At 44.3% G+C, this 24,773-nt stretch overlaps 2 protein-coding genes across 6 annotated transcripts in view; both read right to left on the reverse strand.

Annotated features, from left to right (window-relative positions):
• bmpr1aa (bone morphogenetic protein receptor, type IAa) overlaps nucleotides 1–18,615 on the reverse strand; it is a 36,649-nt gene extending 18,034 nt beyond the window's left edge. Inside the window, exons 1-3 of one of the 5 annotated variants that reach the window (XM_042064931.1) lie at nucleotides 18,388–18,615; nucleotides 10,690–10,853; nucleotides 2,686–2,984 (exon numbers count right to left, since the gene is read on the reverse strand). In XM_042064931.1, the coding sequence (XP_041920865.1) occupies nucleotides 2,686–2,752 (67 nt within the window). In that variant the 5' untranslated portion in view covers nucleotides 2,753–2,984; nucleotides 10,690–10,853; nucleotides 18,388–18,615. Of the gene's footprint in view, nucleotides 1–2,685; nucleotides 2,985–10,689; nucleotides 10,854–12,414; nucleotides 12,434–18,383 lie in introns of those variants that run through there. The other 4 variants (XM_042064932.1, XM_042064935.1, XM_042064933.1 and 1 more) reach the window with 4 other exon arrangements.
• Nucleotides 18,616–20,158: 1,543 nt separating this feature from the next.
• The window catches only part of ldb3a (LIM domain binding 3a), a 47,803-nt gene continuing 43,188 nt past the window's right edge, over nucleotides 20,159–24,773 (reverse strand). Inside the window, exons 16-19 of the mRNA XM_042066204.1 lie at nucleotides 24,198–24,378; nucleotides 23,932–24,052; nucleotides 23,472–23,587; nucleotides 20,159–23,138 (exon numbers count right to left, since the gene is read on the reverse strand). Of these exons, the coding sequence (XP_041922138.1) occupies nucleotides 23,049–23,138; nucleotides 23,472–23,587; nucleotides 23,932–24,052; nucleotides 24,198–24,378 (508 nt within the window). The 3' untranslated portion in view covers nucleotides 20,159–23,048. The remainder of the gene's footprint in view (nucleotides 23,139–23,471; nucleotides 23,588–23,931; nucleotides 24,053–24,197; nucleotides 24,379–24,773) is intronic.

Consider the following 24,773-nt stretch of genomic DNA (forward strand, 5'->3'; position numbering starts at 1 on the left):
ACAATAACAGAGAGCTAATGTTGCAGAATGCTCTACTGATTGGCTGAGGATTGGAATGCTCCATGTGCTGTTGTTGAGGTTTAACTTAGGCATGCTAGGACGTCGGGCATGAGCCTCACACCCGTCCCAGGCACAAACGGCAGCTCATTATGGCTACACACACACACACGCACATGGAAAACAACACGTCTTGCACAGACTCATAAAACCAGCATGGGCGTTACGAGCGCGGAATTCTAATTGGCTTTACAACACCTTCTGTGCCACAAAGAGGCTGAGGAAGGTCAACCACCACAGAGGTGGCACACGAAAACAAAGAATGACCCCCCCCCCCCCCCCCCCCCCCCCCCCCCCCCACCACTACTAGTCACGAAAATCCACATAAAACTCCCCTCCCGCACGAACGCCTCTTCTCTCTGCCTCTAGCATCTAGCGCCCAATCATTCAGAACATTCCGAGCTCTACGGCTCCTTCTTATCTCCCAAACATAAATCAAAACAAACCAATTACAAGTGACCTTTCCCCACAGCTCTGAGCATCTGAGTATTTCCTGCGAACAATAGAGTGTTTGGAGTGTGAGTGGCCCGCGGCGGCACGGACAGTGCTATACAGGAAATGGTTAATGTGCAGAAGGGGAAGAGAGCGCGGCAACAATCAGTTTAAGAGCTTCCTGAAGTGGGGGTCCCTGTGCGGGTCAGGGTTGCTGCTGCTGCTGCTGCTGCTTCTGCTGTTAGGGACTGGGGGCCTTCCGCCTACACACACACGTACACACATGCATGCATGCACACACGTACACACACGTATACACACGTATACACACACACGTACACACATGTATACACACACACGTACACACACACACAGACGTACAAACACAGACGTACAAACACACACGTACAAACACACACGTACAAACACACACATACAAACACACACATACAAACACACACGAACAAACACACACGAACAAACACACACGTCTGCAGGAAAGGGGCTGACTTTGTGGTGAACAGTAGCAGCCACCCAGCAGTGTGGAGCTCAATGCTAGTGTGTGATAGAGGGGGTAGTGCAGGGAGATAGCCATGTGTGAAGTTCAGCATTTCTTCATTTCGGAATATTTATTTTATATATTTATGATGACTAATATGTTGGTATATAATTTAACATGGCTGCGACATTCTACCTTCATTAATGAGTGTGAAATATCCCAATAGACACCCCCTTTTTTCTGTGACAGGGTCAGCATATCCCTAACCTAAAAGTCAATTAAAATCCAGCTGGAAGAGACATCTATTTATGATTACTCAAATATATGCAATGGATGTTCATTACACTGTACTATAATTGGTGAAGCACTCCTTCTGGCTTAAAGTAAGATGCATATAGATTTGACTGGCCTATATCTGGGAGACGTGAGCTGGCATATTCTGTATTGCTTAAACCTAGGTAACAAACAGTCAAACTGTTCTTGGTCCATACATCACATTACAGTGTTTGCCAATAGAAAAACTGTACTGTGTCATGCAGAGGAATATTAACATCATTCTTGGACGCTTTAAAAGGGCATTCATAGAGCATGACTTCCAGAACACAGTGCTGGTAGGTGTTTTATCTGAAGTCTCCTTGGAGTACAGCATGAACTCCCAAGCCTGTGGCTTTTATCAGGAAATCTCCTGGCACAGGCAGCCCAGTTAGTAAAACGCCAGCCTGTTTTGCCGTTTCAACATTTGCCTGTTCCTCTAAAGGTCTGTTTACGGCCAGGTCTCTGGCACCACAACCTGTTTGGAGTTTACGACCTGTCGGCATGACTCACTGCCCCAGCCCCTTTTGGTTAAGGATGAGCAGAACACAGAGGTATGCAGATGAACTAGGCAAGCTGTGGACAAGGTGTGTTACACTGACACAGAAGCACTGACTGGGGCACTGCCATACACACACAAGGGAACGTTGTGTATTTTACCACTATATACCACAAACCACACAATTTGAGCGATAAGACAGAACAGCACGGCGCAAAAGCACCAACTCTACTTGCATGGAGGCAGACATTAGAATTGTCTTCTTTCATCATGCCCCAATCACACAGGCCCCATTTCCAACATTATCTATAAGAGGTCACATTAAGACAAAAATCCAATGAATGTTTCACCCATTAGCACTTTAACCACCAAGACCACGCGGAATCCCATGAATGTCAATGAGTCCTGCATCAGCGGCTCATTTACACTGATGGGCGCCTACACAGGGGTGGGTGAAGATTGTGATCTCCCCAGAATGGAGACCATCACATCGGGGGAAAAGCAAACAAAAGGCAATCATCAGAGCACTTTTCAATGACAAAGCCTCGTGTTGCACCTCCTCTTCCCAAGAAGAGTTTAACCAATCAATACAGGCATGGCAGAGATCTACAAGTATGTTACCCAATGGCTTTGTGGCCTTGGAATACTGGTCACATTTCCTTTCAACATCATTATGATCAGAGTAGATAATTAGTGCCTCTGAGTGCATTCCATGATAATTTCCAACAATTTCAATTAAAAGGAACAGGGCCTCAAGGCACTTTCATAGTAACAAACTCCACACTATTCCAGGAACTTGTTGTCCTAGTCCTAACCATAATTGCACATACACACAGACACGACACACACAGAGACACAGACAGACACACACACAGAATACACTTACCTTGAACCCTGAGCACCAACAGCATGCAGACCCCCATTTCAACCAAGCACACAAGAGTCCCGTGCATCGTGACTCAACCTGCGAAATGAGCCAAGCTCGGAAATGGAGTGTTCCTTTCGGCTGCGTGCGTGTCTGCGATCTTGGCTCTTTTGTGTGCAAGTGCAGACCGGGTCCAGGAGAAGGGGCCGTGGACAGGTAGACGGTCAGGGAGGGAGGGGTGGAGGGGAGATTAGGGGCAAAGAGAGCTTCAGAGGTCAGACTCAGAGCTTCCTTCTCACAGGGTCCACTGGGCCAGTTCGCTACGGAGAGAGAGAAGGAGAGGTGAGACTCACAAAAGATCTGTTTGATCAAACAGGGATACAAAACCTACAAGAGGTATGAGTGGAATCACTGCACAATTTTTCACGACAGTGTACAATTAACCTCAGACGTCTGTTGCTTCTGCCATCATTTTAATGATGAAGGCCACACATTGTGAAAAGATAACATTTTTATTCAAAATAAGAGACATCAAACTTAAATTAAACTGAGAGAAAATCTGCCAATATCTTCCTGACCCAGGGCTCGATCCTGTCACGTGCGTGCGGGTAATGTTAGGGAAGCGCGTTGACCCCGGGAGAACCGGACCACATGAAGGCAACCGCTACTGCCCTGGAGGCTCATCTCACTTCCCCACATACCCTCAAGGCCAACATCCAGGCCCATACACACACTCGCGCACACGCACACACACACACACACACACACACACACACAAGACTGGCGAGGAGCTGCCCTGGCGAGGGACTCCACCACCTCAATCACTTCCAATCACTTCCACCCCCCCCCCCCCCATCTCTATCTCCTCTCTTTAATTTTCGCATCTTTGCCTTCTTGTTTTTCCCGGGGCCTCGACCCGGCGACCCCTGCCAGGCCCTTGAATGAGGAGGGGGGGGGGGGGGGGGCCCAACATGCCCAAATGATTTGTCGGAGGGGATGTTCCGCAATTACCCGCACCGGCCCCAGCCCAGCGTTATTAACGAGATGTGTCTGCTCCCTTGTAGGTCCAAGCCTCCCGCTGCAATTAGCGGCCCTAAGTGGAGCCCGTCGGGGTGGGGAGGGAGGGGGGCAAATTAGTGGCGGAGCAGGCCAGTCTCTTGTCACTTCTGATTTGCCCTGGGGGGACAAAGAGCCCCGACCTGTGGCCTACTTTTCACACATCCCTGACTGGCTAACGAGCGAACAAAGCGGCTCTCCTCAAGGCTGGAGGGGACAAGACAGCCAACCAGGCACCTCCGCATAGGGACGAGTGCTGGAACTGTGCGTGCGTGAGTGTGCGTGCAAGTGTGTGTGTATGCGCACACACACACACACACACACACACACACGTGAGTGTGCGAGGGAGGGACAGAAAGATAGATTGTGTGGTGTGTGTGTGGAAACGTAATTACTTGTGTGAATGTGTGTGTGTGTGTGTGTGTGCTGCAGTAACTGACCATAGTGGGAGCGTGAGTGTGAGTGTGGACAAGTGTGGGAGTGTGCGTGCGTGCATGTGAATGTGGGTATGTGGGGAGTTGGGCAGGAGCTCTCTCTCTGTGTGTGTGTGCGCTTATGTATGAGAATGTGTGAGTATGCATGAGAGAATGTGTGTAAGCATGTGAATGTGAAAGCCATGTTTGATTTGTCTCTGTAGTTCAAAAAATGCCACGGCTGCATATGGGGAATGCGAGAGAGTGAGTGTGCGTGTGTATGTGTGAGTGCGCGTGTGTGTGTGTGGATAGGGGTGCTGTACATCCTCATTAGTGACATATTATCCCGATAAAGAAGATATTTCCATCCGTCCATAGGTTGGTGAAGATGGGAGAGCAGCAGTCATTCATGATCAATAGAGCTGCAACTAATAATTGTTTTCATAGTTGGTCAATCTGTCAATTGTTTTTTCGATTGACTCATTAGTTGTTTGATCGATAACATGTCCTCAGTGTTTCCCAAACCCCAAGAGTATGTCCTCAAATACCTTGTTTTACAGCCATAGGAGTCGGTCGAGCTGAACATATCCCAATTTCAGAGACCAATTATCAATATAGTTGGCGATTAATTTAATAGTTAACAACTAATTGATTCTCCAACTACTAAACTAACCGCTGCAACCCTACTGATCACATTCCCATCAGTTAACAGCAGTACAACAGTAAGGATAAAGCTACAAGCTCCACCACAAGGTATAGCAGTCTGAGCCAAATGGACAAGAACACACACACACCTCCTTGTCAGAGCAAACTTGAGGGAGCTATAGAAAGGCAGCAGTGCCGAGTGTGTTTGACTTGGGCCATTTTCAGACGGCCGGGCAACTTTCACTAGGCTCCACTGGGCTGCTTCTAGCAGCAGGCTCGCTCGTAGAGCATGTCACAACTTGAAAAGACCTTGTGCGTTCTACTGTCTGTGTGTGTACGTGTGTGTGTGTGTGTGTGTGTGTGTGTGTGTGTGTGTGCGTACGTGTGTGTTTGCGTGCGTGTGTGTCAGTAAAAGAGTGGGTGGTGGCAAGCAGTGGAACAAAACAACAAATAATTTCTCGCCTGTATGCGTGTGCGTTTGTATCTGTCTGGCAGAAGGGTTCACTCTCCTGAGCTACTGACATAGCTCACATATTTCTGTCCAACATTCATTTCCCTGAAGAAAGCCAGGTTAGGTAACTTGCCTTCAGCTCTCTGGACAGACACCCAACCTTAAAGGGGATGGGTGTGTGGGTGTGTGTGTGAGTGTGTGTGAGATGTGACAGAGAGCGAGAGCATGGAGGGGGGGGGGGGGGGGGGGGGGAGACTGCAATAAAGCATGGAATTGAAATCTCATACTTCTACATCTTAGTTTTTCAATAAAGAACTCAGGAGCGGTCAGAGAACCTTTAAGAAATAAGCCTCTCTGTGAGTGCAGAGTACTCCCTGGCTCCTTCCATTTCCTTACGTGTGTGGGGGGACTGGGGATGAAAAGACTCTTTGTCTGGTGGAACTGTGGCGCACCTGTATGGTCTACTCGGCCTTAGAATGAGCCTCTCAAGCCTACTACTATTCCACCTCCCACCACCCCCACCCCCCTTGGGAAGAGCCAGTATAGCCTCTCTGAGTGCATGCTAGGGGAAAACTATACCTGGTGGTCCCACACACCACTGAGCCAGCTCAATGTGTCTCAATTACCTGCTCGAGATGTCTGTTGGTCACTACATTAGCCCAGCTCTGTGTAAGTGTCCATGGATCTCTGACCTTTCCCTGTGATTGAAGTGTTCTAGGGGCTGCAGCACTGGCCAGATGGGAGTTTCATTACACCTATGCTGATCCAATGCAGTTTGTGTGTGTGTGTGTGTGTGTGTGTGTGTGTGTGTGTGTGTGTGTGGGGGGGGGGGGGTCACAGTCACGACAGAAAGAGCCAGAGAAACAGATAGCAGTTTAAAATCTTTAAAAGGCCAGTTCATCTTATCAGGAAAATAACAATGTGTGGACACTCAGACCTCAATAAATGCCTATAAATCAGGGGTCTCAAACTCCCGGCCCGTGGGCCAAATCCGGCCCGCTTCCGGCCCAATTCCGGCCTGCGACGTATGTCAAAATAATAATGTAATCCGGCCCTTGAGGGTATTTTTAAATTGCGACAAACAACAATACTGATTAAAATAGACGATAGATCCAAGTACGGTGACAAATCCCATTTGTACTCTCCTCCACTATTTGCTAGACATCCAGAGCTTGATTCAAACCCAAATCGCTGCACAAAGTTTTCAGGAAATACTTGTATCACACGCGAGAAACACGAAGACGTGCATTTGTAATGACGCGGAAGCAATGCAGGCCATAGTTTTGCACAAATTGAAGCATAAATAGGCCTACACCAAATGTTGAAAAACGTTCACGTGTGATGGAGTCTTAGGTAGCTTATGTTATGTTATTCACCTATTCTGATTCTGAAGGAGAATATCCTTTTGGAGATTATTATCGATCGTCTATTGACAGTGATAGTCACGGTGCGTCTGTGAATGGAGGTGCGTCTTTGCGTGTATACGACAGTGTCCACTAAGCATACCATGCTTATTTCGACCCTCTACCCAACATAGCTTGGAGGTTGCAGTGGTAATCGTGATGATAGTGTTCGTAATGGACGTGGTACAGACAGCAGGGCTAGTAGAAATAGGGCTCTGAAGAACTACAAAGTCACCCGCGATAGGAACTGATTTGACCAGGATACTTTATTGCAGGCCTTGTGGTTATAGGCTAGGCTAGTAATAATTTACTATTGTTGGTATACATCTTGGGTGTTTTCTTGTTAATTTGTTATGTGGGTAATATGACAAAAAAGAGGGTAAACCTGCCCAAATATGTTCATCCAGTATTTACTGAAAGGTGCATAATCTGAGGTGCTTGCCATCCAGTGGCAAATTAGATGGGTAAATTTACCCCCTTCATAAACTTTTGTTTATACTCAAAGATTTTTACATTTACAATAGGACTTTATCTCTGACCACTTTCAAGCCATGGCCTTTTGAAATTTTTATATAAAAATCCAATGGTATTGCCTTCTCAAACGCCTCTGACGCCTATTTTGTCAGGTTTTATAATTTGTATTAATATTTACTTCATCATTATTTTATTTATAAGCTAAGGTTGCTAGCACAGGTGTCTAAAAATAGATAAAAAGACTTGCACTTTCTGTTTGTAGTTTTGTGTTTGAAAATACAGTATCTGAAAAAAACATTGCATTTTAGGAAATAGCCGTTGTTTTTTTTTGTATAATTCTTTAACACTGACGTGGCCCTCCAATCAGATGACATTGGCAGAAGTGGCCCCCCGCTCATTTGAGTTTGAGACCCCTGCTATAAATGCCTTCAGTGTGAAATTGACTCAACGTTTACTTGAGAGCTTTACACACTGAGGACCTGCTTGTATTACAACCTCAAAACCTACCTCCATTTTTTTGCGGGGGGGGGGGGGGGTACCCTCAGCGCTCAAGATGAAGTGGACAAGAAGCAGTGGAGAACTGCCATCATGAAACTCAGAGTGCAACACTCCTCCTTAGAGCTAATCAAGCACCTCACTCGCTGACATTCTGGACCTGTGCACTGACTGAATAGTGTGTTCTGTCGTTTGTCTCTCTCTCTCTCTCTCCCTCCCTCCCTCTGTCTCTCTCTCTCTCCCTCCCTCTCCCTCTCTCTGCCTTGGCCAGGATCCCTGCACCCCTCTTCCCCTCCCTGCCTCCCTCCCTCCTGGGGCCCCTCCTTGCAGGCAGGGTTCTCCGTGCTACAGGCTGCCTTCCTCTGGTGTCGGCGCCCTGCCCGACATGCCTTTCAAGGCCTGCTAGACTGCAGGGCAGACTTTCTGGCTCCACTGCCATTGTTTGCTTGGCTGCTTTGCGCCTCATCCCGGGAGTGGATTAGCATAAGAATACTGAGGCACACTGTGCACCCCATCTGCAATACCACCCCCCCCCCCCCCAACACACACACACACACTCCTGCCATCTCCCCCCCCCCCCCCCCAACACACACACACACACACACACACTCCTGCCATCTCCCCCCCCCCCCCCCCCCTCTGTCTCTCTCTCACTCTCTCCATCCTCTCTTATCCCTGGCCTTGTTCTTATCCTTCCTAACTCTTCCATCTCTCTCTGAGCCAAAATCAATCAGTGTCAGGAGTCGCTCTGTTCCTTGCGGATGGCCAAGTAGAGCCTTTAAGACCAAGGCAGGGGAGTATGTGAGCATGTGTCTGCGGGTGGTTTGGGGGCGGTGGGGGCGGTGTGGGGGGGGGGGGGGGGGGGGGGGGGGGGGTGGTAGTAGTAGTGGTGGGGTAGATGGAGCCAGCATGCCGGGTGAGGAACAAAAGTTAATTTGTGGAACACTTGGGTGCAACGCGAGCTCCTCAAGCCAGGAGAAAAAAATGGAATTGAAAACAGCAACAGCAAACCAAGACATAAATGCTGGCACCATGGTGTGAATCTTTAAAACGGCAAATTAAGACTGTTACCATGCAAGATGTATGACAATAAGGCAAAGAAACTGCCTCTCTTGGGTGACTACTTTCCAGAAAGGGTAAATCTGATATCAAAACACCACGGTTTACACACAGATCCACCCCATGTTGGCACCCTATCCTCTGCTTAAACACCACAGCTGGGCTTCTTCTGGACTTGTGTGAAACAACACCACGGCACAGCGATGGTAAAGAGCCTGACTGGCCACTATATATAGCCCCTCCGCAATCCTCTGGTATTAGTTTGATCTTGATATCGGCCGGGGGGCCACGTGCTGTGCTTTTGGGCGTGTTTCACTTGCTGGAGCCAACGATCACTTTGGAGCTGCGCTCCCGGATCCAGCAATTACACTTCAAATGCACGGGGCCTTCTCGCCTGTCTGCACGCCACAACTACTGCACAAACAAACGTGTCGCCTTTTATCTCTGATAACGAAACATGCCCATATCTACAATCTACAAAGATTGCAGTTGTATAAATCAGAACTTTTCATTACAATGCGAGCCAAATGAAAAGTAACTAAGCTCCATTTATACCGACGCATGAACTGCTTTACCACACAAACAACAAATTAGCTATGATCTCATGTCACAAAACATGCTTATATCTACGATTCACAGAAGAGGAGACTGCAGTTGAATTCAAATCAGAGCTATTCATTACTTTCCATTACACACTAGGTCAGAAGTACGCTGACTCATGAACAGCTCTGTTTAAAAGTCCACGTCAGGAGGTGACTGGGTTCTGCGTGTCCTGTAGTCTGATGAAGGTGACTTTCCACACGCACTCTGTGAGCAGGCCAAGGGGAAAGGGAAGGTTGTGAAGGAAGACCCAGAGACAGAGGGAGTCAGCAGGGGTGCAGAGGCCAGGCAGTGTGGCCTGTGTGGGGCCACTGCTAGAGACTGGCGCTGTTGAACGCCGCCACTGGCCCTTCACGGAGGCTGCCCGGGAGCCGGGGGTTATCCCTCTTGTTTAATACATCAGGCCACGCTAATGCAGTCAGCGGTAAACACAGAAATACACACACATACACTCAGGCCTATGCCCTCCCACAGTCATATACACACAGACGCAAACTCACACACATTCACCCCCCCCCCCCCCCATACATACACACACAAGCATATGCTCACCCCATCCCGCTCATACAGGTCACAAACCACAGTAACCACAGTAAACGTGTTCACAAACTGATGAAACTACTACAGGAACTCCTGTGGACTGTAACCCACTGGGAACATTTGAAGAGTTTGGTTCCAAAAATGCTATATCCTCCATTTTAATGAAATTTCAGAAATCATTTTTTAAATGTGGTTATCCAAGTAACGTTAATGTCAGTGGAACTGTTATTGGATTATTGTTATTTGATTTATTTTTAGTCAATCAAAACAACACAACAGCATTTTTTGTTGATATTACCCTGAAATACACAATTAAATAACATGACTTATTAATGTTTTCAAAAACGGAGCGTTTTGGAACCAAACTCTTCATTTACACATTAGGGACAGATCGCCATTAGAGATCAGTGTGCATGTAAACTCAGTCTAATACTGTTCACTGTTGGCATAGCTTACAGTAGCTGACGAGTCAGTCTATGGGTGGTCACTAGGAGTCAAGACTTCACTGTTTCATACAATTCCATTTTAATGTAGTTTCCTCTAGTCAATGTTACTGCCCTCCTTGCCAAGTTCCATGTATTTTTGTTTAATGCATATACACAATTTATTTTATCATATACACAAGATAAGGACGGGAAAGTCCAGGGCTCAAGTTTGGAGCCAGACACAGAGTCAAAAAACATAGCAACAGAACAGTTACCAGAACAAAGAAGTGAATGTGTTTACTATACACCAATAACAAATCCATCAACCATAAGAGGTGTTTACTTTTTCAAATGAAGTTTGATCGAAAAGAATTCTAGTGATGCATCAATATTACATCTCTGTCATCTCTAAGACTCCAATGTAGCTACTGCTCCGGGCTTTGCCAGTGCCTGTGCCACCTCACCTGATTGGTTGATCCATGTTGCTGAGGCATGATGGGTCTTTCTCAGTTGGCCGTGGGAGGTCCTGCTGAGATGTAGAGGGCTGGTGGTTTGATGGTGACTGACAGGTCCAGGTCTTGCTCAGCTAGTCACCATGGGTACTTCAGCACAGGTGTGAGGGGGGAACCTGTAACAATGAACAGGAGTTAATATCCACAGTTAACACCCAATCAAATGACACTTCTCCCTTCTGTGCGCATGATAAAACATTGTGTTGATTGGCTGGCATTGTTTATGGCTCTGTCTGAGGCACCATGTTCGTTTCTCATTTACAGACCCAGGGTTCTGTACGAACCACAGAGGACCATGAAGAGGACCGTTAGGAGCAACTAGCTGACCAAAAAATTTGAATTGCGGAGTACTCCATGAAGGGTATTATATAGAAAAGCATTACTGACCGCATTAAATCTGACCAAGCCATAATTGGTAACGGAACGAACAGGCCAAGTACACTGATGCATCGGGCACACTGGTGCAGGACTGGCAGGGGTAATCATTTCAGACTGTGCTGTGCTGTGCTGCACTACGCTACTCTGTGCTGGGACATGAGTGCATTATGGATCGGGCATGTGCCCCGGTGACCTGTAGCTCCTCACAGAGAGGTATTAGGTGGCCACCGGCTCCAACGGCCAGACAGACCGTCACCAGAACAGGGGAGCGGGGCAACTGAGCATCCAGAGAGAGAGAGAGAGAGAGAGAGAGAGAGAGAGAGAGAGAGAGAGAGAGCAGGAGAGAAAGAGGGAGAGAAATAGAAGGGAAAAAAGACAAGTCCAGAGAAGGCAAGAGAGGGATGTAACACAACTCGTTCAGAGTAACAACTTAAACTTCAACCAGGAATAGAAATAGCTGAAAGAGATGCAGTTGTCCCTGTTGGTGTAAGCGTCCATTTGGCTCAGAAGGTGTCTGAGGCCAAAAGGTCACACTTGCACCCACACGATGAGCTGTCTGAAGCATCAGAAAAAAACAAAGGTCTAACAGACACCCGAGAGAGCCCTCAACCGCAGCTGAACAAGTTAGAAAACACATCTGTCTGTCTGCCCACACAGAGAAGACGACAGAACACCTCCGGGCCAGACGAGGATTAAGACACAGTCCCAGTCTAAATTGCATTTCCCCTGAGGATTCCTCACTATTAAACACAGAGCTCATCTTGATCCCAACTAAGACCATGTTATAAACAGTTTGACACCATAATCAGCTTCTCTCCCATCTCCTCAGCTCTGCCAGGCAGCTCTCAGGTTAAGAGACATGCAGGTGACGTGGGATGATCCTACCTGCATAAGACTCTCCGGAAAGGACAGATGCTTAATTGAAAACACATTTAGGTAGAATCAAGGGGAACAAACCAACTGTATCAACAATGTAAGCCTAGAAGTGAATTTTAGTACAAGAGCGACTTGGCGTTCGCTTCAACTAAATAATTAAAATAATGTGTATATTAAGTTTGAAATGTTTGAATATCTCCATATTAGTAAAAAATGCATATCATGCATGGCAACCAATTAGAGATGCTCCCACCCTGTATGCACGTCTCCTGCGAGCACAGGACTGCAGTAAGTGGAACAGCATGACCTGGCTCCAGCCCAGGTCCTCCTGACAGCTGGTGCACCACCACCCAGAAGAACCAGAGGCCCCTGCCTACTACTGCACTGGATAGGTAACTTAAAGAAAATCAATGACAGACGCACCGTCTTTCTGATTTGAGTTCTGATCAAGACGTCCTTCAAAGAGGGTCATTTCCTTTGACCTCACTGCCACAGATTTCCTCTTGATGTAGATAACATCTACTGTCGAATCACAGCGGAGATGAAACTGAATGCACTCATCCTTCATTGACCCCAATGCAGATCGAGTCAGTTGTAGTCTCTGCACACTACTGCACTCTAAAGGGCAATGGGAAAGCCCAACAGAGCAATAGGAGGAGCCAAGGTCTTTGTCTCAGAGGCACATGACAGGTTGACAGTGGATGGGACAGTGCTGCTTTTCAATTCTCCAGTCAGGTGAAGCATTTGAAGTCCTTATGTTGCCCATATTGAAGAACCTCTAGCCAGAAGTTATTTCTGTGTTCACAACTAGACTGCCATTAGGTTGCCACATTAAATCTAACTATTAATTTGCAGGGTGATCACATAGCCTAACTTTTCTGAAGTTAAAGTGATACTAGTCTACCTACATTGTGTGTTTGACCTTCATGGGTGCTTAGAATCTAAACCAAAGGACAGATTCCTTAACACTGTCTCTAAGTCACTGGCTGACTATAGCTCCACTTACATGAATACAGAAGCATACACTTTCCAAGACATCAATGGGGCCCCTACATTGATGGTACAGGTTGCCACATGAACCATTACTTTTATCATCATCTCATGTCACTGGGTCCTACTAGACACTGGAGTGAAAGACAGATAAAGGCACACAATGAGTGTCATCTTTATCTGCACTGATTCAGGCCACACTGTGATTTCAAAACCACTACAATGCTGTCATGGGAAACAGACACCATGGTGTGGAAACACTTCCAGGGTTTTATTAGCAGTGTTAGCCATGCAACATAAATGTAAATTTACTGTCCATCTGATGAAAGACAAATCTGTGAGCTAGTGACCTGACGAACATTCAGTTTAATGTCACGGCTTCCTGGTCATCTTAATTCTGAGTAAATGTAGGCTATGGGCTACTACTTTAAATGCAGGAATGAGAAATGCCTGCAACTTATGCTCACAATGCGTCATAATTATATAATTCATAATTCTAAGGACAAATGCTGACAATGAAACAAATTTCACCGATGAGAATGACAGCCATGAAAATAATGCAGTTAGTGTGAAAACCCCAATGTGCTGCTGGTGAATGGCAGTGCAAACCTACATACAACTGCAACTGCAGGCGCCAATGTGGCAGCAAACCCTACAAGCTATTTTTAACCGTCTCAGAGCAGAAATACTGCGGTCATGGGAGCACTATGAAGGTGGTGTGCAAAAGCTGAAAGATGGAATTGACATTTGACACAGCAACCATTCGAGTCAAGAGCTGATGGAAAGTTGGATGACACACACACACACACGAAAACAAGAGCTCTGTAAACAATGGTTTCACAAAAAACGTCATACAAAAGGTTGGTGGAAGAGAGACATCATCACCACCACCACCACTATGCAAGACAACCCCTTGGTTAATCAAAGTCAACAGCAGGAAACTGAATGAGAAGAAATAATGTTTTGAGTAAGCAACAAAAGCGTGCCTGAATGTGTGCGCAGGGCCCAACAGGAAATGACTGACGAGCGTGAGTAGATTCCATCGCAGGGGTTCATGCCACGGCTTCCAGGAAGGACCAATAGAGGCTGTTTAAGGACCCTAAGGAGTTCAGCACTTTAGTCCCATATGAAAATAAACAAATCTGTCTTTCGTAAACATTAAAAGGTAACCTGCATAATCACCATTGGTAGATCAATTGATACAGCATGCACCCCCAACAACTCCCTAGTCCTTCTGAGCTTATCATTAGTTATTATTATTATTATAACAACAGTGATTAAAATAGCATGTCTTCTGTGGGTAGGCTGAGGCAGGGTGATGGCAAGCTCACAAAATCAAATATGGGATTTAGCCTAGCCTTAACAGCAGCAGCCAATAAGAGGCATTTGGTCTCTGGAGCACTGGTACTGAAATAAGTCCATGCCAACAGCACTGTGAATTAAGCCCAATTCTGCCTTACCTTTAGCCTAATGATGACACACAGACCTCTAGTCCCACACACAATGAAAGATCAGTCTACGCGGTCTGCTACCCTGACTAGTGAAATTGCAACTGGAAAAAACGGGGGCGGGGGCAATATGGCTCGTCTGAAATAGAAATGCATGGGAGGATGACAGAGAGGTAAAGGCGATCTGTAAGCGATCTGTCCGCCATCAGTTCTATGACGGCAAAACCACTGAGTCATAACCACAAACAGTTTTGAAGAATTCCTGGTATTTTCACTGAAATTTAATTTCCATGAACAAACCGTTTACTATGTTAGCAAACATGATCAAACATGCAACACCACCAAGAGCCATCAAACCAGGCCAATCATCTGACCAGAGAGAAATAACCAAGCCAATAAGGAGAGACACCACAACCAAAATAATACAGTTAACTGCAGCAGAATACACAAAGTTCTCACAACAGACAAAGTCCCCCCCCCCCCCCCCCCGCTACAAAACAACTGTGTACAATCAATGGCATTTTTCATGCAAAAATCAACAATCTTAAAATGTTTCCGTAGTCTTGACAATGAGGCTAGAGTTGCACTCTGTTGTTTTTTCAGGTGTCAAATGTTCCAACTCTTCAGGAATGTTATCACTACATGTGCCGCCTTCAGCAGAGATAGGCCTGCTACTACTATAGAGAAGAAAAACAAACAGGGAGCAGAGTAACCTGATCCTCCCCAAACACACTTATAAAAATAAATGAAAAGAGAAGGAAAAACAATGCCGAGACTACCTGAGACTCCCTCAAAGGCCCCCACAAACTCCCGTTCTCCAAGAAGTGGGGGAAAAAAATCATTCCACATTCCCTTTCTCAGCGTCTGGGGCCCTCTGTCTGCATTAGTCCTTCGGCTACCATTCTGAATTATTCACTGGGAGAGAGGTGAGTGTATTTAAAGCAGGATCAATACCATTAAAGAACAGAGCTTTCTTGATAAAGGCTCTTTGCCCCCGGGCTCGGCTGCTGCAACCCAGCTCTCCCATTACCCCGGCCCGGCCCATCTGATACCAGACTTATGAGGCTGTTTGGAGTTCAAATGGACAACAAAACACACCAGATCACTCTCACTTACACCCCCCCCCCCCCCATTCCCTTTCTCTCCAGCTTTCATTCGGACTTCTTTTCATTCTCTCATTCAGTCTCTCTCTCTTTTTCTCTCAGTCTCCCCTCCATTCCCTACGCTTACCTTTGGCAAGCCCCTGTGTAAATTTCTCATGATTACAGGTTACATTTCCACTAGAGTATTTCTCTGTTTTATGTGCTCAGAGGGGCTGGGGGTCTAGGTGGATGTATGAGGGGAGGGAATGTTTTCCTCTCTTTCTCCGCCATCCTGTCTCCAGGCCATGAGTGAGGGGGGGGGGGGGGCTTGGGGGGCTGACTTATGGAAGGCCTGGCTGAGGAACGCACTGGGATGTGAAATCCGATCCACAGAGCCCCTCTCCCGCTCTCTTTCCCTCCCTCTCTCTACAACCACCTTCCTCCCCACTGTCACCTCGCCAGAGTGTATTGGAGTCTCCAAAAGCAATCTGATCCCGCTGCCCCCCCACCCCCCCAATACCTCTCTATGGCTGCCGCTGAGATTGAAACACACACACGCTCAGACAACTATGGGGCAACTCAAACAGACCAAAAAGTGACAGACACTTTACCACAACCACAGAGAGGGGTAATTTGAAAAGACAACAGCTTGAATTATTTCATCAGTGTCTTTATGCATGTGGTCAACATGTGGTTGCAGTATATGGAAAACTGTAGGTGAGTACCATCAGGAAAGGTATGCCTCTCATATGGATGATGGTGTTTGTGAACTGACAACCATTGCAACAATTATTGGGAAGTTAATCGAGAATTCAAACAAAGTACTCGCAATAAAACAAAACAAAAAACAGCAATGTCTTCTGATACTGTCTCTAGGCTAAGTAATGATCTGTGGTAATCTCCTGGCATACACAATCTCCTGGCAAATATACCTGCCTGGCAGTACTCACAGGTCCCTTCCCCATTAAGTATATCAACAAGCAGACCCCGCCCCCCCCCCCCCCCCACTATCCCTCCTGCTACCAAACTGAAATAGGCACATACCAAAACACCACCCATTAGACACCTTTAATGGGAAACTACAGACATAGGTCCCGTAACTTTAAACAGAGGAAAATATAAAATGCTGACTGGCGATTCCAGTCATGACTCTAGCACCAAGTCTTTCCCCAGGAGAAAGGGAGCCCTGGTCAGTCCGTGTTTAATCAAGAGAGAGTGAGGTCTATCAGGGCACATAATGTGCAGCAGGAGCAGAGAGGGTAGTTTTGACACTGTTTAGATTTCTATGCATCTAACCTACCTCTTCCACATTCCGAATGGCTGTGAACCCACAGTCTGGCCTGGGCCCTTTTTTTTCTCTGTCTTTAACAGAGCAACGCAGTGCCTCGGGTAAGCTGTGGAATGCACAGCTGTTCAGCATATGTATAATGCAACCCTTTAGAATTATTTTTTTTCTCCAGAAAAAGATAACTCCAGCCGTTTCCCAGACCATGACTTTGCTCTCAACTCCGTCTCTCCTCTCCTCGTTCAACCAGACAGTTTCGCAGGCTCTGCTTACATCTGTTTTTTGACCTCCCCATGTTCCAGACCCGAGAAATGCCCGCAGCATGGGAAGGTGAAGAAAGAGAGAGAGGCAGACAGAGAGAAAGAAAGAACGTGAGGTAGCCTAGTGAACAACTACGACTCAAGCTACAAAACGCTGGACACATCAATGCACTTATCAAAGGGAAAATACATACAATAGGAAAATATATTTTTTTTAATCTAAAATACAATATGACATGTATCGAAAAGGTATCAAAACATCACGTGTGGTCTCAGTCGTAGCGCTGGCAATGGGGGACAACTAACAGCCTACATCAGAGACACTTTACACTGAAAACGTTTATGATAAAACAAACTGAATAAAATACAAGGTAACGTTAAATGGTAGAAAACTGAGTTGAAGACAACTCAAGCTTTATGTCGTTACACTTAAACAGCGTAAATGCAACCTGCCGAACTTATGCATCATAAACCTGAACAGTTTCACAAAAATGTTAGTCGAATCCCTTACTTATCTTCATTGAACTAACAAGATGGCTATGGCCAATGTTCACGAGACACAACCAAGCTAGCTGCTAGTTCTGTTCAATTGCAACAAATTACTTTCAGATTGGTAAGGTAACAAGGTAGCATCAAGTTACTACATCAGTGCAATAAAGTTGCCATTTCAAAATACGGAAATGCAAATCAGTTCCTTAAATTACACCTATGAAATAATGTATTGACAAGGAAGTAGTCATAACACTGTCCTCGATCATTTGCTAACTTTAGTGAAACAAAATAGTTTGGGGACATTATCATGAACTGCCGAGCGTTTCCTGTTGCTAAAATCTTAGCCACCAGCACAGTACTAATGGCTCACTACAAGTACCAACCATAGACTGTAAAAGGTACCAAACGTCATTTGTACTGAGAGCAATACATTGGAAGTTTTGCCCGCTAGCTCAAGCTAAAATAAGCAGCTATCTAGTTAACGTTAGTCCACCAACAAATGATACCTTGGGTTATTATCTTAACAGGCAGATGTAGATCACGTATTTGCTAAGTTAACGTTCATGTTAAAGTAGCCATAAAGATGTAACGTTACGATGCGGGACGCAAATCGTCCCTTAACGTTACCTACCTAACAAAAATAATATCACCAAATTGTTCAGGTTAAGTAGCAAAAACTGATTTCAGATGATAATACCTAACGTTACAGAAGTAGGCTAACCAGCGCAACAAACTTTTGCCCAGATGGCACAGCATTTACGGTTAGCTCGATTAGCTTTGAAGCTATCCTAGCTAGCTAGCAAAGCAGACAAGGTAGGCGAGCACTTTCACTTACTTACCAATATCTGACCACTGTCTGTTGATATAAAATCCTCAAACAGCGTGGAGAGAATCACGACAGACGTGGCTGATAGCTTCCTTCTACAGATAACCCAGTTTAGAAATGCTTTCTCAGTTCTGAAGCGCTTCTGTTGTAAATGGACAGACCCGTACCGTCTCTGTTTCGTGAGACAGCCTTCAAATCACTGCAAATTTCCAAGTGAGACGAGTGAGTCCAAGTGCTGTGGGAGCACTCGCTACGCTATTGACTCAAGCCACCAGTAACACCCCCTAGCGACAGTGAACCAAACAACTTTTAGTTGGTGGCTGAGTTATGTTGTCAAGTCAAGTCAAGTCACATTTATTTAGAGCACACTTAAACTTAAAATACAATTGACCCAAGGTGCTCACAGAAATAAAATACTTATAGTAATAAAAACAAAAATAAGTAACAAATAAAATAAATAAAAATACAAAAAAGAATAGTTATTATAATGATAAACTGATTATGACTGTAGATAAAAGGAGATATGGTTACTAAAACTACTAGGCCTACTACTATAGGCCTAGAGCAAAATGTACAGTGAAGTTAAAGGTGAAAAAATTAAAAGGGCTTCAAAAAAATTAAAAGGTAGCCTACCCTTATTTGAGGCCTAGGCTATTTTCAGTGTGATTTTACTATTAAGCTCATAGTAAGGGTCATCTGTTATACTAGGCTATATAGTTGTCAAGACAGTACAGGCTACCCATATCTGGGAAAGTATGATGTGATCATGCTTGTAATAATAATACTGTATAGCCTAATACAAAAAACTAAAATATTTCTATAGTTATTTTTTGTAAGGGGTTACAGATGACACACCTTCATCACTGTGTGAAGTGAAACCTGACTAGAAGAGAGCACTGACTAGACTTGCACAATAATCCTCTCTTGAGCCATCGCTGACTGGATGTGAAAGTTGCAGAATACCATTCTAAAAGCAGATTGAGAATTTACGCACTGCCTTCTCTATCCGCCCTTCCTCTCCTGTAGCATTTCATCATTTGATCAGTGCTCTTTTTTATGTTGAACTAGGGTAGTGCTTAAATTAGCTACTACAAACTACTGTTAATTTATGTGATCATTCAATAATCAATCATCAAACAATATTCAAACCTAAACAATTGCACCCTATACTAAGCTATGACCCCTTTTAACCAGATATATTAGTCCAGGGGTCTTCAACCTTTTTCAGCTCAAGGACTCCTTGGCTGGGAGAGACACTGTACAATCAGTACCATGGTCATTTAAGTCCCATGATTGTAACTACAGAAGAGGATTTTGGAAGATTTTGTAATGAGGAATAGTCTCATATAGGCTATCTTCCAACCTTATGGGATGTCTCAGGAGAAGACCAAAAGCGGTTTTATTGGCAAAGGGAGACTTTATTGATTATTGAAAACAGGGGTGCCCATAATTGGCAGGTGATTTTGTTTAATTTAAGCAATATGTGTTTGAGTGGGATTGTTAAGGATATACCCATGGCTGTGGTTTGGCCATAGGCCCACTCATTGTTGTATAAGAATATTTGATTCTTTATGACAAATAAAGAAAAAAATCTGAAAAAATGCTTCCCTTTAAGGTTGGGTTTTTCCTCATTATTTGCATTGTGAAATTAAGATAAATACTTTTATTCATTTTTATGAATCACATAGATCATTTTTATTATACTTTTTACTGAACTTTACCAGGGGTGGCAATACATGTGGAGGGAACTAGGTTGTGTAAAAATGATCACAAACATAGAGTAGTCTGTGTATTCATAAACATACATTTTATTATTTGCTCAAGGTGAAGTTTCAAGCCAAACATTCAAATTTGCACATTGGCGAGCATATAGATATTTTCATAACTTTCATGGAAAACCTTAAATGATCTGATGCACTTTGCGTCATGTTCTAAATAACTTTATCACTATGTCCAACACATAGTTAAAAAAACATCATGGCCAAAGAGTAACCTATCAAAGACATGCTTCAGCCAGACCTCCAGTCATAAAAAGGTATCACCAGATTTGTCCTGACATTGAATCCAAAGCAATCAGTTAACAAAATGTAGAAGTATTTGAAAGCAATATATTTTTATTCTGGTGGTCAGTAAATATAGGCAACACAAAGTTTGTGGTATTAAAAGAAAAACAACATGCATACATTTAATGTTTTTAACCTTTTCAGCTACAAGAGGATGGACATTCTTCGGTTTCCATCTATAAATAAATAAAACTGTTGTAATAGGTTAAACACTATACTGTATCTTCTTCTTGGTTAATCCCTCATTGACTTGCTTAGCACCTAGAGGAAAAGGCCAGCAAAAGCACCATAAAACCAGAAGCATATCATTTCTGCCCATTCGCAGCATTAAAGGAGCCAATCTTTGATGTCAGACTGTGTGACTGCGAGGTCCTCTTTGCTTTACATCTCAAAATAGTGTTCAATGGAAAATAGAGATAGTGGTATTAGCCTCCTACCTCAAATACAAAGACAACGGAAAATCCTACACAAACATATCAAGCAGACATGTTAAGGACATAACTACCTAAAGTCAAGGCCATATTGCATCATTTCTGAAACTGCTTTAAAAATCTTAAATAAGCAAATAAATTATTATTAAGAGACGTAATTTTTTTTCAATGCCAAAAACAATCAAATAATCTCTTCATTATATGTTTCATAAACAACTCCTCAACTTCATCACTCAAAACCCTACCCACAAACAGTCCTAATGACACAACTGAAAGAAAAACAAGTAGGCTGTGACACATGAAGGACCCACCAGAGGCCACATTTAAAGGGCAAAAATCAGGGCCATTTATACTTTCAGACACTGATACAACCAGCTATGACAAGATATGAGATACATGGCAAATGTTTGCACATGTGTTCTGAGTGAAGGGAGTCTATACCTTGGGAAAAAATGCTAGTTGTAATGGAATGAATGAGATACAGAAAGTTCAGAATGGATGAGATACAGAAAGTTCTAAAGATGAATTATGATAGTATATTTTTACAGTCTCCAGAGAAATATGGTAGTAAAAATATACTATCAATTACAGGGAATGGTTTGTGAAATGAGCAAGAGATACTTGGATGATGCAGATGCAGAACTGTGACGGGACTAGATCTTTGTTTGATTTCCTTTTGGTGGAAAATTAAAATAAAACCTTATAAAACCTTAGACATTGAAATGGCACAGTGATGTGGTCCGTCAAAAGCCTGTTCTAAGATGACGTTATTTAATAGCCTAACAGTTTTATATCAAGAAATACTGAACATGACATTTCAAGACTCACCCTTTTTACAAATTTCTTCAATGTATTTTAAGAGCTCACATTTCAGTAACCTGCATCGCAGAAAAAATACTCTTTATAACCCAGCCTCACCAAACCCATCATATTTGTGATAACCATGTCTTTCATCCTGCTTTTACAAAATAATCAAGTCCTCACTTTCCCTACAAAATGTTTAAAAGTCCAAGTGTAAACTATGTTGATGCACTATTTTAGTACAGACTAAGATGGATAAACAACACACTGGAAAGTTCATTCACAGCTGTTACAAATATTCAGTAGTTCATATAGATTCAAGCTACCACTGAATTCTTTACATGGGAAAAACAACAATGTGATATTACCACGAAAACAGTGTTATAAACTGTGTAATTAATATCCACAGCTTTGTTCCACCCCTATGGTAGAAAACTTTATAATGATGGCCAATAACTTCACATCATTTGTATTACTGTTCATTTGTAGTTTAATTCTATCATTAGTCAGATGAAAACACTTGATCACAACCAAGGCGGTGTCCTCCGTTGTATTTAATTTAAAAGACAAATTATTTCTCCAGAATTTGTACACACACTCACACAAGCTAATCTACTGGCACAAACATGTGAATACTGATTCATACACACACACACAGTCGCATACAATCATAAGTACTTCACACAAAGTACATGTTGATATATAAAATGGGTTAACCTGTATGAACACTGTACTTGTACCTGTACGTGTATACCGTTTTAGTAAACAGCGAGTGTGACCGATAAATACATTGGTCTGAAATTCACCCTTTACGTTAACACAGAATAAAACATGGCAATTTTAGTATAAATCCAATTGTAATATGTATTCAGGTCCTACATGAAGGCACATAATTGCATAGAAAAGTATATTGGCTTTGGGATCTGTTCCCTTGTGTCTATTTGTTCTTTCTGGTAAGATAAAAAATAAAGGCCAAAAAATATATACAGGAGGTGCAGCTTTTATGTATAGTAAAGAAAGCTGATCAAGTGAATGCTTAAATCTTCAAACAAACCACACCATGTTTTCCGTCTAGTCATAAATGGCCATGGTTAAGTAACAAAGTCGGGGCTTTGTGATTTTGTGTCAGTAGAGAAGCACAATCATATATTAGTTCTGAAATAAATAAATTGTTTAACCAGTGGGACACTTATGGCTTAACATTTAACAATCATACTTTTCATGGTACTACCACATTAGAATCGCAATCATCATTTTAAGTCAAATGGGATGTTTGACTGACACTGATGGTTCTGTTTGAAATGTGCTTTGCCAGTACATAGTAATAACATATGGCACGTAACATTATTGCCCATGCCTTTGATTCAACTCAGGGGCATCTACACATTTATGGCATGAGCATGCTTCTTGCACAGAGGCTTGTCCTTCTTGGAGTAGAATGGCTGGCCCTCCAAGTTGATATTGCACACCTGAGTGAGACAGAGCAAAAAGCAGAGGGGGAATCGCTTTTTAATGCATGTCTGTAATGTCTTATAAAGAAAGGCAGTAAAATGCTGACTAAATGAATGTCTTGTGTGCTAAAGTTACGTCATGGAAAGCTGTCAATGTCATCGGCATGCATTTCTGCTTGAAGAGCAACGTCAGCATCCCCACCCCACCCCCACCCACCAGTCTGTGTCTCAACCTCCCACTAGGATCCCCGGATCATATGTTTGGATTCCCCATGGAATCATGAATTTTTCACAAGCAATAAACACCCAGATTTCTGTCTGGGGATGGCTGTTGCTGAGTCTCCATCTTACCGCGCAAACAAAGCAAGTGTCATGCCAGGTATGACCAAGAGCTTCGATGAACTTGTCCCCGGCCTCCACAGGGAAGTCACAGCCATGGCACTTAGTGCTGAAAAGGGCAATGTAATCTGCAAACCAGCACACAAAGCAATATAAAGTTGACAATTTAACAAAACCACGTTCATTTCAAACTTGAAATGCTGCGCCCAAACTTTTTACAGGTGCTCTGTTATTGAATCTGTTCTGAAGCTGTTCTTTTTGTAAGCCATGGTTTTCTGAAGCTAAATCAGCATTGAGAGATTATGTTTATGTTGGCATTTATAAATAAAGCAAACATTATTTTTTCGCTGAGAAATGTAGCACAGGTAATCTCTGTGAAAGAGCAAACAGAGGGATCGGTTGGCACAAGCCTGAATGGCATGCAGCTTGTAAAGGCTTGCTTCTTTGTGGAAATGCTGGGTGCATTACGTACCTTTCTCACAGTAAGGTTCACCATCCTCCATGTGGAACAGGCTGTTTCCAAAGGGCTTCCCACACGCAGCGCACACAAAACAGGTGGTGTGCCAAGTCTGCCGCAGCGCATGCATCACTTCCTGTCAGCAAAAGAGAGACGAAAAAAAACAAAACAAACAACAACAAAACGGTGACTGTCTGTCGGCCCGCACGGCGTGCTCACTGAACAACATGTGGGCGCATTGTGGCACGTCCCATGCCGTACGTGTCCCACCGCGCACTCACCCCCATGATCTTGGTGTTGCAACGGGCACAGGTGGGGGCGAAGTACTCGCCGTAGCAGTTCTCGCAGTAAACACTGTTCTGCTCCTCCACGAAGCTGGCATCAGCCAGCGACATTTGGCAGTAGTGGCAGTTGAACTCCTCGGGGTGCCAAGAGCGGCCCAGTGCCACCAGGAATGGGCCTCTGAGGGCAGGGCAGCAGGAAAGGACACAGACAAATCAGTAGGGAAGCAACGGGTCAGGCACACTTATAGTATAAGTATATATACTCTTTTGATCCCGTGAGGGAAATTTGGTCTCTGCATTTATCCCAATCTGTGAATTAGTGAAACACACTCAGCACACAGTGAAGCACACACTAATCCCGGCTCAGTGAGCTGCCTGCAACAACAGCGGCGCTCGAGGAGCAGTGAGGGGTTAGGTGCCTTGCTCAAGGGCACTTCAGCCGTGCCTACTGGTCGGGGTTCGAACCGGCAACCCTCCGGTTACAAGTCCGAAGCGCTAACCAGAAGGCCACAGCTGCCCAAACTTGGTGGGTGGGTGTACGATAGGTGTTAACTGAAGCACCTGCCTGCTCTT

Source organism: Alosa sapidissima, chromosome 16 (genome assembly GCF_018492685.1).
Source record: "Alosa sapidissima isolate fAloSap1 chromosome 16, fAloSap1.pri, whole genome shotgun sequence".
Lineage (NCBI taxonomy): Eukaryota > Metazoa > Chordata > Actinopteri > Clupeiformes > Clupeidae > Alosa > Alosa sapidissima.